Raw genomic sequence first — 18,115 nt, 5'->3', positions numbered from 1 at the left:
ATTGTTATAGCAACAGTTATCAAATAATGACTGCCATGTTTGTTGGCATTTCGAGCGTGTTCACTTTACAATTAATTCAACATGTCTCTCGAACATAGCAAAGTGAAAATACTTTTTGTCACACCCCCGCGCCTCGATCCGGTAGACCCGAGAGATGGAAAATCCCTCTTTACTATTTAGCAGGTAGCGGAATAAATTCTTCCCTTAGAGGATTCGGCCTTGTGGCGATTCCCCTCCTATAGCACGTAATTACAGCAGCAACGCACGGACTTCTCTCTGAGCGGCGTGTCAAAGACATTTTTGACATTCCATTCTCTAGGAAATCAACACGTGTACCTCTCTCGCAAATAAAGTGAACAGCGATGGACAAGTTCAATAACTGGCGGTGAATAAAAGGTAACTGATATGCCGATCAAATAACATGCCGCAAAGAAGAAAATTGCGAGAGAATTATGTAAGAAATCGTAATACTAGGCCTAAAATTAAACTTTAGCTAATATGCTTAGCCCTAACCTAGAGGCCTATGTAAAATAATTTAATCAATTTTGATATAATAATAATTTGTGTAATATTAATAATATTCCTGTTTTAGTAGGCTAGGTATATTACGAACGATTTTTATTTATTATTGTCCATGTACGTACTAATATACCTGGCGCTAGTTTCCTTCGCTTGTATTTTGACTCCAAATTTGATAACTAACTTTATCGTGTGAATACCACACCTTAGAAGTATGCCTCATGAGTACTTTAATGAAAGAATTACATAAAAAGTAACAAATAAATCCTTAAATTAATGATTTTACAGGCGTGTTTCTCGCACACTATTAGCGAATTTCATTTATTCAATGTTCAATATTTTTGTTTCTATGGAGCGCCAAAAGAGCAACGATAATAGAGGACTAAAACTCAGTGGAATGCGTCAATTTCTTATGCATTTATTGATGAAAAACACGTTTAATTTCAATATATTGGTTAATTTGTCAATAAAAATGCTGTAATATGTTACTGCTGATAATGTTCTGTTTTCAAAGAATAATAATCGATCACTACCTAGCCTGATCACTACCTAGCCTAGACCTAGGACATCCTACTAAGGATATTATGATGAATTTTTCTATTTTATTCTTTAAAAGGTTAGCGAAACCGTGTACAGTATCAACAGTACCATTTTTCCTTACTGACAAAATCTATTGAAATTGTACGTGGTTTTCACCAAATAATGCGTTAAATATATGGATTCCATTGAGTTTTTAGCCCTTTAATTAATTTCGTTCTTTTGGCGTTCCATAGAAACCAAAATATTGAACATAGAGTGTGCGAAATTCGTGAACAGTATGCGAGAAAAACGTCTGTAAAATCACCAATTTAACGGATTTATTGTTACTTTTATGTGATTTTTCTTCATTAAAGTAGGCCTACTAATTCTAAGGTGTGGTATTCAGGATAAAGTTGGTTAACAAATTTCGAGTTAAAATACAAGGCAGGAGGTGCAAATGGGAACTAGCGGGCCTAGGCTACTTCAATTTCGGTGATTTCCTGCCTCGCAATTTTGGGAAATGATAAAATGATGCCTCGCATTTTTTGATGATGGTAAAACGACATTTCTGACTTGCCTCGCTTGCCTTCCCTGCCTCGCGTGCCTCGCTGCCTCGCACTTTGTTACTACCCGTATTTTATAGGTAAGACTATACGTTATTATTTTTTGTAGTCATAAATGCTAAGTGTTTATTCCTTGTCGTTGTTCATTCTGATATGGATGAGGTTTCTCGCTGACTTCCTCATTCTCTTTTACTATTAAAGATGTATTGTCCCCCAAAAAATAAAGATGAATAAAACTTCTAACTTTGAATATGCCTTTTGTTATTCAAATGTTTGAGATATGAATTGTTTAACAAAAATGAGAAACAAACAATACTGCAGAAAATCAATTGTTTACTCAATTTTAAAAGTCTGATAATGATCATACCAAGAGACTATAATGTACTGTACCAAACATATACATACACAAAATAGCACATACATGTATAATGACAATAATAAAAGCAATCATACCAGAAATATTGCAGCAGATAACAAGCGGTACAGTCAAGATTATGACGATTATGATTTTAAAGATGACAGCCATCATTCTTCTTTACTCAACTGCGTACTTATCGAAATAAACGTTTATTCCGTATTGTGCTAACTACTCATATATCATTTAAGAATTATTTTGCATTGATTTTAGTGCGTATTAAACATTTAGAAAAATTACTTTACCAGACATTACTATAATATCATGATCGTACAATGATGTTTATTAGTGATGATGCTGTTCTTAATGTCAATTATATATAGGCCTATATTTAATTTCATTGAATTAGTATACTTAGATATTGACATTTAATAACTCCGTTTACCGTGTGTTGTAGATGTTTCAATATAATATAAAACTTCAATTAATACGCATCTGTTTTTTTGTATTTGTTTTTTTATTATAATGCAAATACAAACATTTCTCATTGTATCTTTTAAATTCGGGAATTTTCGATTGCACATCCACTGCCGATTGATATCATTTGACACCTTTACGCATGCGCAAGTCAACACACACGTAAACTGCCAACTTTGAGAACGTTATTCAGTGGCATTTTGTCCTTTGTTCTCTGATATGATGACGTCATAGCACTACGGAAGTTACAAATATTGTTTAAAGCTATAAATGCTGTATGACATAAGGTTGGCTACTGTTGTATTAAACTTGCAAACTTCGAAATTTCCGTAGCCTGACATATAGGCTACAGTAGGTAGATTCAAGGGAATTCAAGATTCTATTTAGTGTCACATAATATTACATACATGAAATTTGTTTTCCTGAGCTTAAACATAGATACAATACAATTAAAAACACAATTTAAAAAAGTAACACCTTAACTAATTATTTTGAAAAATGTACATTATATAGATGACAAGCATTATGAAAAAAGGAAAAAACGGTTGGGTTTAACTCTGCATTGCCGAATTCTACCAGATCTATTAAAACTTACAATACTATTTAGTGGATGAGTCACATCTTTAATTATCCATTCTACTTTATTAAGAGCTGTTTTATCACAGAGATTACATTTACTTTCAATTTCTACGCCAATTATTTTACATTTATAGTTATTTTACATATTTGATTGATGTTTTTCTTAGTTAAATTTGAATACCGGGCAATACAACAGAACGTCACAACAGAATGATTTGATTAGGCCTACACTTTGGTAAATAAGGAACAGCGTATCTTGTCCAACATTAAATTTCTTAAGCTTTCTATTCTAAGAAAAAGTAGGCGTTGACTAGCTTTAGAATAGACACTTTGGGTATGCTTGTTCCAACTAAATTGATCGTCTATAGTTACACCCAAGTATTTGTGTTCTGTTGTTCTAGATACGCATTCATTGTTAACAATTAATAGTTCTATATCTTTGTTGTTTCGCCTAAAGTCAAAATCATTTCTTTAGTTTTCATATCATTTATAATGAGATGATTCTCGGAGCACCATTTAATAACATGAGCGACCTTATTTCTGTACGCAGTTTCATAAGCCCTGTTACACACATATCAACAAACTTAATTATATTACAGGAACTATCAAAACATCTCAAATTACACCTATATATAGAAAAAAGAGTGGTGACAAGACACATCATTGTGGAGTACCGGTATTTGAAAATATCCAACTTGAAACATTATTTGTAATCTTAACCCTTTGTGTTCGATTACTAATAAAATCGCTAATCCATAAAGATGATAATAAAAAGGATGTACATTTAGATTCCTGTGCTTATCTACTAACATTATATGGTTGAATAGTGTTGAATGCTGAACTAAAGTCTAAAAATAAAGTTCTGGATTAGGATTTAGCTTTGTCTAAATGAGCCAAAACAGGATGTAAGAAAGAAATCAGAGCGTCGTCAACACCTCGTTTAGCACAGTAGGCAAATAGATATGGATCTGCAAACATCTGTGTCTGCCTAATTAAAATATTCTTAATTATTTTCTCAAACATTTCATAGTAACTGATGTCAAAGCTATTGGTCTATAATCATTTAGACATTTCGGTTTAGATGTCTTATTTAGAGGCGAAATATTAGTTTCTTTCCAAAAACTAGGGACACAAAAACGTTTTAATGACCATTCGAAAAACTTGAGCTAATTCATGGCAAACATTTTCAGAACCTTACACGATATCAAATCTGGTCCTGAGGCCTTATTAGGTTACTTCTGCTTTAGACACCTTTATGTCGTTAGTAAGTAACAACTGTACAGCTTCTAATTCATCACTAAAGTCAGTAGTATCAAATCGAATAAAAAAGTGGTTAAGGTTATTTACAAATGTAGTAGGCCTAATAAACTACGTACAGTACCAGCAGACCTTTTTTTTAAAATCAGATAATACGAATAGAGAGAGAGAGAGATTTAAAGGGGGAGGTGTCACGAAGTAATTGATGGGAATTTAGTTCACTGGCACCCCTAAATGGCCGGAAATGGTACTCTAAAAATTCATGATAAATGACACCTCTAGGCTAGTTGGCTGGAAATGACAATCCCATAGCGCGCTAGGATCAGTAAAACGATTGTATTTTGCGTTTAATGCGAACGTCAACTGTTTTATACCTTTAAAATATACCAATTAATTTGAATGCATTTTTCTCTCAAATAGTGATAAAAACTGATCACGCATATACTTCTGCTAAATGTGTCACAAATACAGACATGCGTTCAAAATGCGTGTTTCATTAAAAATCACTTTGAATTGCGGGACAGTCCCGCACGATGCGAGACGGTTGGTAACTGCATTAATTTGTTTTCAAATAATACTTCTATTTCAACTTCACTTCACATTGAATATACAAATTTTCATTGTTAAACATTACTATTAACAATGTTGTACATGAATTATACTCTCCGTGACAAACACATGAATCTGTATGCATAATTTAACTATCCTTTTAGCGTTGGCTTTGGATTATAGATTATATTATACATATAGATAAATTGCATCACCAGATGGTTATCAATGTAAATTGTTTACTTCACTAACAAGTTCAATGTATTCTAATCCGTCCAAGTTTATTAATTGCCCATTGAGATATTTCAGCGCGTCTGAATGGCTAAATCCTTCAACCCATGCTATCTATAAATTTACGTAAGGGCAAAATTCGGTAAATCGCGCGTTACTTCTATAATGGTTACTCGATGATATATAAAGTTGGTTCGTACTTTCAGTACTGATTTTAATCATCTGATGTAACCCTGTTTGCTAATTAAATTGAGTTAGATAATTAGTTGTTGACGATAAAACGAATTTAGGTTTAGGGAAGACAAAGTATGTGTGTCATGACAATGCGAGCTCAGGGTCCTGTTAGATTGCCTTGGTCGTATACAACTCCTCTTTGACTCTTTCTTACGTCTCCATCACCATGCATCAATTTCAGAGAAATATACAAAAGAAAAGGTTTCAATATACCTTTCATTAACATGAATGATGACAATAATAATAACAACCTTTGCTCACGGTAATATTTAGTTCATATATTCTTGAAAATTATATTAAATTTTCTATCAGACAAAAGCATTCAACTTATATCAAACAACAGCAATCATTGTGAACATTGTTGGTAATTATGCCTTATAATTCATATTTCCATTTTAGGAGCAACCTGGAACGTTGTATGCATGATCACACACACCAATGTCAGGATTGAACACAGCACTCGGTGCACAAGGTCTGTGCCACATCCTACCACCATTACATTCATAATAGTATGAACAATCGTCTGGATCGGCGAATAAACCGTCTTGTTCACATTTGAAAGAACCACCATCCCCTCCACCATCTAGAAAACGAAATCAACATTAACAAATCAATATTTGGAAACAGCTGGTTTTAGGGTGTTTTAATCGTTATGAGTGGCCTCATCACTCAAAATCTCAAGGCCAATGTAAGATTAATCTATCACCTTTAATATGTTTCCATTCATTTATAAATCAATTTAATAATTTGTTTTCTCTATTTCTGCATGTTTATCCTGCACTTCTTCGTTTTATTTATCTAATAATGATGACATACTGAACAGAAAAATTGGGTTTTTTTTCAATTATTATAATTTAATTTTTAGTTGACTTCTTTAACATAACAAGTCTTTATATTTACAAATTTGTCACTCATTACTTTTAGTTGTTGGTGCAGCTGGTTCCTGTGTCACTATTGGTTTCGGTGTTACTATTGGTTCCTGTGTCACTATCGGTTTTTGGGTCATCGCAACCGGTTTCTTTGTGGTTGATATTGGTGGCGATCCGTCATCCAATGCTTTTTTAATCTGGTTGATAAGAGGATATTTGCCAGATTCACACGATGAGCCACCAAAGTCATCAAGATCCAATGCCCATACGATCACCCCTCCGAATCCACTGGACTTCAGCCAGTCCAGCTAACAACATCAAAAACATTTCTAATTAGAGCTATAATGGAGTCTTTTAAACAGTTGTTTATTTTACTTTTATTTTTAGGATAGTTGGGCCCACTACAAAATATCAACCAATCAGAACGCATATAGATTACATAATGAGTAATGGCTCCGGTTGGTTTTTTCAAATAATGTGTATCTTGAATGCAATATTTTGGTTAAATGCTGGTTCATCGCGTGAGAATTTCAATGGGGATTTCAACTTTTGTAATATCCCATAGCCCAAGTAAGTAACTTGCAAGTAACCAAGTAACGAAAACATTTAATAATTTTCACTTGTATTCTTGAAAATACAAGTGGCTAACACGGTGAGAGGTAAAGAAAAACATATTTTTATTGTGTTTGAGGTCGAAGAAAAGTCAATACCGTCATGTCAAACATAAACAAATCATAAGCAACAACGGTATAAATTACGAAAAAACAACCTTTTTAGTTTTACTCAAAAGAATGTTATATCTATTTTCTGAGGATATATATATTTTTTTGGAGTAAAATGTTTATGCATTGTTGTTGTGCTGCTGGTTTTTATGTATTTATGAGTGATTTTTAGATTTTTTTCCTGATATATTTTGTAGAAATGCTATATGTATGTCAATGTGCTACTCGGTAAGAGGGTAACACTGGCTCTTAGCCATCGGGATTTAGTTCCCTTTTGTGTTTCCTGCCACTTACTTTGTGGTTGTTTGTTTAATTTTTGTTTTTCATGTTTTTGGCAATAAAGATTAAGAATAATAATTTAAGATTCATCGAGTTCGAAGTTTAAGCCTAGAATGACGAACAGATGTTCTTGTGTCGTGTTTGTGTTCCTGTATAGCGTAATGGTGTATTTTTTTAATTTTATAATATTACTACTACTTGTCTAATCTTACTTTCTTAAATTTAAGTATTGTTTATTTATATTTGATACAAGCATTACTTTAGTAGTCATTTTGTTTTGGTGAAACCAGGCCTAAAGCTTTATTCAGCTTATTTGTTCTCTTCCAGGCTTTGCATATTTTATTTAATACTTTGAATTAATCTGTAACAACTTGTGTGATGCATTGTGAAATAAACGAATATAAAGATGCTTCTTAAAGACTGTGTAGATTATAAACATGCTGTTTAAGAATAGATTTTGAAGTGTGGATGCAGTTATTAATTAGGTTTACTATAAATTGATTAACAAAATACCTTTATCTTGAAGCTATAAGAGTTATCATAGCCGACCCATTGGTTGCCTTTGTATATGTACGGGGCTCGAATATAATTGTCGAAAACGGTTGTTCCTCCTGTTTTGTCCATAATACAAGCCTATTAAATGGTAAAGATGCTCATTAATTAGCAATGCAGTTAAAATAATATGTAAAAAGAGTTTCACCCAGTTAACAAAAGTAAATACGGTACATTCATATTATTCAATTCAAACTATTATTATGTTTTTACCCATGATAACAAATAACTTGTAACAGTGCCCATACCAGTATAAACTCTCATATTTCTCCAATTTCATAATAATTTTTTTTTTATTTATTTATTTCATATTTTATGGTACCAATTTCATAATAATGTGGGTCTAATTAAAAGGATATGTTGAGATATTACTGTACTGTATATGCTATAAATTAATGTAAATCAATTTAAATAAATAACTATTTAATCATTCATATTTTAAATAAAAATGTTGTATGCCCATGCTAATGATAATTTATATAGTGAAAGCTCTCGGAAAAAATAAAATGCATGTGTATTACGGTACCTCATAGTAGGAGATGACACCAGTCTCCCTGGTGTAAGTTCCGGCATTGCCTGCACCACTAACTGGAGCGCCAATTCCATTTGCAGATGAGCTCAGTGTAAAAGACCGGCCGTACGTTGCAAACCCAATCATAAGTTTGTCTTTTGGGCATCCTCCATCCACCCATTTTTGAGCTGCCCAAGTCTTATGATTAAGAAATAAACACAATAATCTATGAAGGCTTAAATTGAAGTCATTAGAATAATATTAAGTAAGGGTAGTTACATTGTTGTTGTTGATGAACATAAAATCTTTTTCAAGCCGCGGTTTTAGGCAGCATTAGGAAACTGTATACTACTAGTACTACGGCTGACAACATTTGGAAACTCGGACTGGACATGCACAAAAACCAAAGCACGTCTGGGAGAAGAGAGTCTATGTGATATATGTAGAGAATGTTTTCGTTTTGGCTGTCAATTTATCATTGTCAAAACAATTCTTCCTCTATGGTAAATATTTTTGGCGAATGGTGTGTATAGATGAAGAATTGTTTGATTTGTGAGTAGACCTACATTTGTCGGCGGTTGGGAAACTGGAATGTTGGGGTATGTGGGCCTCTACCCCGGAATATGTACAGTACTATAGTTTAGTTGAGGACTTTGTTCATTTCAGACTATATTATTTACGTCACAAAAAATGTTTACAATTGATTGTTAAACAAAAATTATTAAATGGAATATCATATCTATAAAAAAAAGCATGATTTAATGAAGAAAGAACATTAATTAAAAGTATTACGTCAAAAATTCAAGAGCCGTTTTTTGTAAGAAATATTTCTTGTTACAATTACTTTGCGTGTAATAAACAATAATAACTTACTATTGTAAGTTTTTTTTCAGGATTCCCTGCATCTTTAGGAGCTTTGAGGGCGCTGTGGTGACCAGTTACGGTTTCCCAGGAGCCATGAAGGTCGTAAGACAGCAAGCCAATCCAATCCAACTCTCTAAATTAATAATATTGGGTTATTGTCATCGGTTTGCATTATATAATGATACATACACGTCACCGTATTTGCGAATAAGTACGTCATTACCCCCTTTTTTCACAAGCCAGAGCATTCATTTGACATTCAATTACTCAAACACTTGTTAATAATATTTAAAATAATCAACAATAAACAATATTCTCTAAATGAACAATGATTAAACAGCCAGATAGAGAAAGGAATAAAAGGACTAAAAGAAAGTAAAATCCTACCCCATATATGCTATAAATAAATTTACTAATTACATCACCAAACATGTTTCGGCAGTGTTGATAAAGCGAGCACCCATATGCGCGTCTGATTAACCCTTGCTTCAATCCAACAGATACATCCATCAGTACCATCACGATCGTCATAGTGCTTCCGGGTGACAAAAAGGGTTCATCCTGTTTTCCTTTTATACCTCAGCTGTCGCGGGCAGACAATTCTGCTTACTTTTTTTGTACATAATTGTTGTTGTAAGTTGTATGTACAAGATGCTTTTAAATAATAGTCACCAAACTGGTGTACTTTGGTGTACTGTTGGGTGTTGTTGTAAAATTGTAAATTGTAATAATTGAAAGTGTAAATTGTAATTGTGAATTGTGAATAAAGTACTTTACTTTGCTATTTTGGCAATTTCATATCCATTGTTAATGTTTTGTTCACCAGCAGAAACAGCGGCTGACAGTAGCAGTTTGGTATTACCAGTGTCTACAGCATCCTTGTCATACGCGGCACGGAGTTCCTATCAATAAATAACCCAATCGATTAATCATTCGATTGATTTAATATCATTATTAGCTAACTGATCAATATCATATCAATCGGTAAGAGATTTAAGCAATACATCATGAAATCTATGAGCTTAGGCCAAACTGTACACTTTAGAAATACGGTATCTAAATTTAAAAAACCACTTCTTTAATTCGCGATGTGCCGTGGATTTTGTTGTGATTAGGCCTAATGCCTATTAACCAGTTCTTATCATCTTAAACGGTACAGTACAATACCTGAACCAATAGTGTGAAACGTTGTTTATCCTCTGGAGGGCTCCCTCTAGCCCCTGGATATTCCCAATCCAAATCCAATCCATCGAAGTTACGTTGTCTCAAGAATGTAATCGAGTGAGAGATAAACTTCGCTCGACTAGCCTCCGTTGCCACCATCGCCGTGAAGGGAGCTGATCCTATGTTCCAGCCGCCGACAGCGAGTAAAACTTTCAGGTCTGGGTTTTGTTTCTTCAAGTTAGTTACCTGGCAATCAAATAAAGAATAGAATAAAAAATAATAAATAACAAAGTGAACGGTGTAAAGCCGATTTTCTACATTTGAAAGAGTCAGCCTATACGCATGCGTATTCATGTTTCCATCTCCCAAATCCCTATCTACGCATGCGTATAAGCTGACACTTTCGATTAGCGCGAACAAATTCGCCTAGCGGCTTTAAGAGTGTTTGTTGATTCGGACATCCACTTCTGAAATCACAAACAAAAGATGAATTGAATACTAAAGAATAAAATCTGAGAATATTTTGTTAAGATGGATATTTTAATATCCGTCTTAAGTGAGCTTAATAATCAAATACGTAAATTGCCTTCCTATAAAGCAAGCAAGGCGTATCAATCTCGAATTAAGATATGATAAAGGCCAGGAACCCTAAGTGTCCCTCCAACACTGGAGGCCTCGTGCGTTTTTAGTCATATTTTAATGTCTTTTTTCCTCTGCTCAGGGCCCCACATAAGCTCCGGTCCCATGGTTTTAGTCAGTGAGCGCTCACAGCCGTTACGCCACTGATAAAGGCTTACCTTTTGATACATACCAGTTGACCAGTCATCATTCCATTCAAATGGTTCTAATACTCCATTTACTATCTTGGCAAAGGAGTAAACTATGTGGGTACATAGGAAGGGGTCAATATCGGAGGGTGTGTACTTGGCAAAACCCTGTCGATACTGAGCCCAATTTGTGTAGTAACATATACGTTTGTAGCCTTCACTAAATTCTAGATTATAATAAAAGAATTTTATTCAGAATGAGGATATTCACCTCTTACTAAGACTAGACGCAACGCAAGGACCTAGACGCAACGTAAGCGAATGCATGACAAGCGACAATACATCTCTTGTGATTGGTAAACAATCATTTACGTTTGCGCATCTAGTGATCATTACTGATAGCGGCTATTCTAAATATAAACATTTATTTTCTCATGACACCCTCATCCTCACCACGCAACTCAGTTTATTTGCCCACCAGTACAAATTGCCTTTGGTTTGGTTATAAATTACCATTGTGATATAAAACACAACATACCTACAATGCCGAAGAAGAGAGCTGCAACCAAGATCAACTTCATCTCTATCTATAAAAACGAAAATACTAATCCACCACATTATATAGCAGGGTAGAATGTTGTAATCTCACTATTCCTTGATTTATTCATTCACATTTATTCAGCAATATATATTTACATTATATAAAATGTAGTCGTAAGACCCTTTGAAAAAAAGAAATATCACTAAGAAAATCATGAAATAAAGTTGAGGAAGAAAACAAAAAGTATAAAAGTAAATAATATATCGAGATAGCAAAAACAAAAATGATAAAAGTAAATAATATATCGAGATAGCAAACACAAAAATGATAAAAGTAAATAATATATCAAGATAGCAAAAACAAAAATGATAAAAGTAAATAATATATCAAGATAGCAAAAACATATGGTGGCGATACAATCTACCCTCAGTTAGAAACTATTTACAGAAATAGAGACTTACCTCGATTATATTTAATATCAAAGTTGAAATTGATTGCTCTAGTTGTTCTTGAATCTTTATATAGTCTCTGGATACTGCTATCTCCACGAGACATCGGCATCAATGTTGGCTATCCCTTCCTGATTTTGTGGAAAACCAACACACCTTCTAAAGGATAGTCAGTTCAATTCTGATGTGTTCGCCTTTAGAGACTGGTCGGTATGTTATAGCACCATGGCCTGCCTTATTTTCTGTGGTCAAATAAATCTTGGAATTGTGCGTATAAACATTGGGTGCAGAATGTCTTTTAACCTCTACAATATCGTTACTTTATGCAAGGACGACGTACGTACAATGCAAATAATTTGACCAATCACAATCTACAATTCGAATGATCCTTCTCTTAGGATTGGTCAAATTGTCTTGGCATTTTATCCTTGCTTCCAACCAACTGGAAACCACGCTTCAACGTAATAACAATGTCTAGAGAAAACCACTGTTTTACTATGGCTCGGATCGTTTCAAAATAATAAAATAAGAAATGAGTCAAAATTATCATTATAATATTATTCATTATTATTTGTTGTTAAATCATCATTGAATTAGAAAGCCTACTATCGAATAGAAGCGCGGTTTGTTTGGTTATAAGACCTGCATTCCCATTGGCCATCATTCGTAATACAATAGTAAAAAGTAAGTGATGATTATGTTATTTTCTTTGTTTGTAGTTTAAGTGAACGCACCTTTAGTTATAGGTGTGCCGCTTTTATAAAAGCGTATGTTCAATAAAATAACATATATTTATATACAATTTAAATTCACCTCGTTCAGAGTTCTTTACGCTCAAGTAGAGGCACATACTTTAATTGTTTAAAATGTATCGTTATCACTTTTTATACAGTTTTGTCTTAACATGATGCATGCAAAAAGCAGTGTGTTTTGTAGTTAGTTACTTTCTCGTACCGGTATAATATTGAATATGTTGTATCGAAATGTTCTTGTCAACCAACACCGTACAATTTTCGGCGTCTCTTTGTTTCCCTTTATCCTGCCATCTTTCAGATAAATCATTTAATATCCAGATATTTTGCTTCTTATTGGTTTCCATAAACTTTCAGATGAAAGTTTTTCCAATAATTTAATTAACCAGTATTGGAATTAAATGAACTTTAATGAATATACAATAATACATTTATTTTATATCACATTGAAATCAGCAAAACTCTCAAATAATTTTAAAAGTAACAATTGGAAAAATGACAATCTTTTATTCATTCTTGATTATGGTTAAGCCATATTTGTTCCCATTTTAAGAACAACCTGGAACATTGGCGGGCCAATCACATGCACTATTGGCTGGGTTAAAAACAGTGCCACTTCCGCAAGGTTTGTGCCACATGTTACCCCCCGAACATTGATAATAGTATGCGCAATCGTCTGGGTCGGCAAATACACCGTCTTGTTGGCATGTGAACGAACCACCATCCCCTCCTCCACCATCTAGAATACAATATAAACTGTCATTAACTAACCATTTAAATTTAGTAGAGGTATTTAAAATCCGTTTGCTGTTTTATATCGTAAGCCTATCTGCATATTTAACTATACTCAGTGGCGTAACGCAGAGACATGAGGCCCCTGGGTTTGAAACCCTAAGTGGCCCTCCAATTACGCTGGAGGCCTCGGACGTATTTAGCCCTTTTCGACATATTTTATTGTCTTTTTTCCTCAGAGGCCCACATTAGCTCCGGACCTCCTGGGTTTAGCCATATCCGTTACGCCACTGATTATACTAAAGCCTCTCCATAAGTCATTTTTTCCGGCTCCAAATATTCATCAGTCACATATAGTTCGTAAATAATAATATTCTTTATTCATTTCTTAAATAAAGGCATTAAATTATTTCTTTTTTCTTTCATTCATAATTGATTTCATCTATTTTTATACAACATCATAGGCCTTTTTTCACATATTATTTGTACTATTTTGTGATTTCATTTTAAGTGATATGTTTCAGTGTAGTTTTCTAATTTACAAATTCGTCACTTACTACTTTTGGTTGTTTGTGGGGCTGGTTTCTGTGTCACTATTGGTTTCGGTGTCACTACTGGTTTATTTGTGGTAGGTTTTGGTGGTGAGTATGTTGGCACTGGTCCTGGACCTGATCCACCACCATCTAAAGCATTTTTAATCTGGTTGATGAGAGGATATTTGCCAGACCCACATACTGAACCACTGAAGTCATCGAGATCTAATGCCCATACGATCACACCTCCGTATCCATTTTTCTTCAGCCAGTCCAGCTACGAAGGTAAATAGAAAAATATAAACATATACCATTAATGATACGTTTATTTTGTTCCAAATTGAAAGGAGAGTTTGTGGTTGCTCATTTCAATAGTAACAGTAATAATAATTGTTGTGTCCAGAAAGGAAATTATATTGGTAAAGCCTAATTAACCAATATTTACTAGGTTGAAATGAAAACATGAAACATGCAACTGTAGTTATACCTTTTACTAATATACTATAGTTATTGACTAGCGAAGTGTGTGTACCTTAATCTTATAGCTGGCGGAGTCATCATAACCAACCCATTGGTTACCGTTGTGCATATATGGAGCTTGTATATCACTGTCGAAAATTGTTTTCCCGCCATCTTTCGTCATACTGCAAGCCTAAAAATGTAAAATAGTTGAGTAGTCCTACTTTCAAATGTTGTTAACTAGTTAGTAAAAGAAATAGGTGGCGATTCATGGACTTTCCCATTGAAATAACATGACTGAAATTGTAATTAACAAAGAACATTAAACACACGGAGAATCACAGGATCCAATCCAGAAGCATTTTCGACAAAAAAAAAACCTAAAACTGATTTTGAAATGTTGTTTTTACAGTTTTGTCGTTATTGTTAATTGATAAACGTTTTAAAATCGAAATTGTTGTACATCCAAAATGTCTTTAATTTTAATTGTTGTATTAAAATGCGGTTTTAATGTCTTTTATAAGTTAGTACGTCATTCCACTTTTTGGAGTATAAACGTCATTTCGAAGGAATGACATATGGGCAAGATTGATCCACTTTATTTTTTCCGATTGATACCGTAAGTAAGTATAGAATTTAATTGACTTTAATTAATTGAGTACTGATCAGATAATCGGGGTGGTGTTATTAGATTGGTCTAAAGCACCACTGTTATGTTTAATTTAATTTAGATAAATCTTTCGTTCGAAAAACTTTTTTAATATAAATTTCTATCTGTGTGGGTGATAATTGAGCTTGTTGCGTATTACTGCTTAGGATACCTCATAGTAGGAGATGAAACCCTTCTCTCTGGTGTAAGTCCCGGCATTGCCTGCACCACTAACTGGAGCGCCAATTCCATTTGCAGATGAGCTTAGTGTGAATGACCGGCCGTACGTTCCAAATCCAATCATGAGTTTATCCTTTGGGCATCCTCCATTCACCCATTTGTCAGCTGCCCAAGTCTAAGAAATAAATCGAAACATTTTAAAAATCTATATGAAATTAATTGAAAACTGAATTTGTTTTCGATGAATATGACGTATACCAATGTGTTAATGAGTAAGGGTAGATCGTTACTAGTAATAACAATAATAACTTACTATTGTAAGTTTTTTGTCATCATTGTTCGCACCTTGGGGTGCATAGAGGGCGCTATGATGGCCAGTTACTGGATCCCAGGAGCCATGAAGATCGTAAGACATCAAACCAATCCAATCCAACTCCCTAAATTAATTCAAAGTGCAATAACATCAGTATTTCTACTGTATTTTGAAAGCAACTTGTATTTCGAGCTCAATTTCAAAAGACCCGTATACCTTATAAAGTTCAAAAAAATTGAACACCAAAAGCCACCACTGATTATTCACAAATAGAAAAAAAAATCTTTTCAGTGAAATTGAAAACATTCTTAATGTCTTAATAAAGAATGAAACGTAATCCATTATGATCTCACGTAGTCAAAAAGTGATACAATGTAACACTTATAAATCATAAGAAAAAACATATTAAAGACTCCCTATATGCTACCGTACTACAGTATCACTCCGCACCATTCAACCCCCACAATCTTACTAAACTTATAACAGATTGATCCTAAATTCACCCATTAAATACTAAATCAAATGAGATTATTAGTAGACCAACTAATTATAAGTGAATAATTGTTATACATTTATTTTACATACTATTTTTTCAACTTTTGTCTAGGCCTACTGGTATTATATATTTATTTTTATTTTATTTCATTAATTAATTTATTTTTATTTATCTTTTAATTAATTTGTAAAGGCAATCCCTCCACAAGAGTCTAATTATTTTGGGATCCTGTCTTCGTCCAATTTTCTAAATTATCTCTTGCCATTATTATTTTTGTTACTTTTTGTCTTTTGGACGTAAATACATGTTTTTTTAACTGAATTGAATACATCATGGAAGAAAAAATCAATAAATCATTTCCTACATGCCATGAACTTACTTTGCTATTTTGGCGATTTCATATCCACCATCAATATTTGATTCACCAGCAGCTACAGCGGCTGACAGTAGCAGTTTGGATTTACCAGTGTCTGCAGCCTCCTTGTCATACGCAGCACGGAGTTCCTATCAAAATAGTACAATCGATTGATTAATGTACTGTATTCATAATTCATATTTAATTTACCGATCAATCATGAACCGGTAGATTGGCAGATCGATGACGATAAAGTTAGTAAATCAATTATAAGTTTACCAAAACATTGAGATTATGGTTGTAAGGAAAATTAATAATATATAGTTTATATTTATTTATATTATATCTATTTATAATTATGCATTATATATCAACCCGACAAACGTTCTAATATGAATTTTAAAATCACTTTGAATTCTTTCCATAATAATTATTGAAAATGATAGTTTGTCAATCATTCACAGCGCTTTAGCATTTAATCCTAAATAATGTCATCTTACCTGAACCAAAAGTGTGAAACGTTGTTTATCCTCTGGAGGGCTCCCTCTAGCCCCTGGATATTCCCAATCCAAATCCAATCCATCGAAGTTACGTTCTCTTAAGAATGTAATCGAGTGAGAGATAAACTTCGCTCGACTAGCCTCCGTTGCCACCATCACCGTGAAGTCAGCAGATCCCATGTTCCAGCCGCCGACAGCGAGTGTAACTTTCAGGCTGTTATTCGTATTTTTCCAGTTAATTACCTGTCAATCGAATAATAGGAAAAAAACCGAAATAATAATAACAATGTTAATATAATAAAATAGAAGATTGATCAGATATCATATCATATATCAGATATAAGCGCTATCTGAAGAGGTTTTTTAGCCGGCTGAAGGCGACTAAATTTCGATAAAGCCGTTAACATTATCGTATAGATTTACAGGTTTTCATTTATTATACCAGGTGTACACTAAAAGACGGAAAATGCGGTGGTGCGAACACATTAATTCACTTATGTATTATCTTACGGGCGGTATAATTAGTAATTTTCAAATATCTTATCTCTAATCTCTACATAGAGCCCAGTACCAGTAGTAGACATTGAAATGCATGTACATCTGGATATTATGATCATTGTTTATCAAAAAAACGAGTGAAATTGCATCTAAACTTTCGTGATTACTAGAAGAGTATGTCTTATAAGGCTTACCTGTTCATACATACCAGCTGACCACTCCGTAGATTCATCATTCCATTCAAATGGTGATAATACTCCGTTTTCCATTTTGGCAAAGGAGTAAACTACGTGGGTGCAAAGGGAGGGGTCAATATTAGCGGGTGTGTACTTTGCAACACCCGATCGATACTGAGCCCAATTTGTGTAGTAACATATACGTTTGTATCCCTCGATACATTCTGTACAAAATAAAAAGGAAAATTAGAGAAGAGTTATAATTAGTAATGCAACATCTGCTCCTAATTGCGTTAGTGTCAACTCAGACAGCGTCGTACGACGAGCAGGGGCGGACGCAGGGGTGTTGTTCCAGTTGCCCGGGCAACACCCTCAATTTTATACAAAATATTTGTCATCACTATTAAAGATCCCATTTCATATGTCATATCTATAATATCTATATATAACGGCAGTCAGAGAATATTGTAT

At 33.7% G+C, this 18,115-nt stretch overlaps 2 protein-coding genes across 2 annotated transcripts; both read right to left on the bottom strand.

Moving 5' to 3' along the window:
- Window positions 1–5,544: 5,544 nt before the first annotated feature.
- LOC144841090 (chitotriosidase-1-like) lies at window positions 5,545–12,030 on the bottom strand. Its single transcript, XM_078697271.1, has 10 exons — window positions 12,014–12,030; window positions 11,550–11,598; window positions 11,042–11,238; window positions 10,248–10,490; window positions 9,858–9,982; window positions 9,090–9,213; window positions 8,232–8,414; window positions 7,667–7,786; window positions 6,202–6,460; window positions 5,545–5,866 (listed from the first exon to the last, which is right to left on the bottom strand). Exons 2-10 carry the CDS (start codon window positions 11,590–11,592, stop codon window positions 5,679–5,681), a joined length of 1,482 nt encoding a protein of 493 aa, XP_078553397.1. The 5' UTR covers window positions 11,593–11,598; window positions 12,014–12,030; the 3' UTR covers window positions 5,545–5,678.
- Window positions 12,031–13,244: 1,214 nt separating this feature from the next.
- Window positions 13,245–17,824, bottom strand: LOC144839910 (acidic mammalian chitinase-like). Its single transcript, XM_078695489.1, has 8 exons — window positions 17,663–17,824; window positions 16,971–17,213; window positions 16,495–16,619; window positions 15,620–15,743; window positions 15,299–15,481; window positions 14,551–14,670; window positions 14,043–14,295; window positions 13,245–13,492 (listed from the first exon to the last, which is right to left on the bottom strand). The coding sequence occupies exons 1-8, from the start codon at window positions 17,735–17,737 to the stop codon at window positions 13,302–13,304; spliced, it is 1,314 nt and encodes a 437-aa protein (XP_078551615.1). The 5' UTR covers window positions 17,738–17,824; the 3' UTR covers window positions 13,245–13,301.
- Between the last annotated feature and the right edge of the window lie 291 nt (window positions 17,825–18,115).

This window comes from Antedon bifida, chromosome 4, assembly GCF_963402885.1.
Source record: "Antedon bifida chromosome 4, ecAntBifi1.1, whole genome shotgun sequence".
In the NCBI taxonomy this organism is placed as follows: Eukaryota; Metazoa; Echinodermata; class Crinoidea; order Comatulida; family Antedonidae; genus Antedon; species Antedon bifida.
This window is presented reverse-complemented; position numbering and strand designations above follow the sequence as displayed.

Coding starts and splice junctions, on each gene's coding strand:
- LOC144841090 (XM_078697271.1), bottom strand. CDS start 11,592: ATGAAGTTGATCTTGGTTGCAGCTCTCTTCTTCGGCATTGTAG. Junction 9,983..10,247: donor GTTTCACACTATTGGTTCAG/GTATTGTACTGT, acceptor ATTTATTGATAG/GAACTCCGTGCCGCGTATGA. Junction 5,867..6,201: donor AGCTGCACCAACAACTAAAA/GTAATGAGTGAC, acceptor TTCGTTTTCTAG/ATGGTGGAGGGGATGGTGGT.
- LOC144839910 (XM_078695489.1), bottom strand. CDS start 17,737: ATGGAAAACGGAGTATTATCACCATTTGAATGGAATGATGAATCTACG. Junction 15,744..16,494: donor GAAATCGCCAAAATAGCAAA/GTAAGTTCATGG, acceptor GAATTAATTTAG/GGAGTTGGATTGGATTGGTT. Junction 14,671..15,298: donor GTTTCATCTCCTACTATGAG/GTATCCTAAGCA, acceptor TTACATTTTTAG/GCTTGCAGTATGACGAAAGA.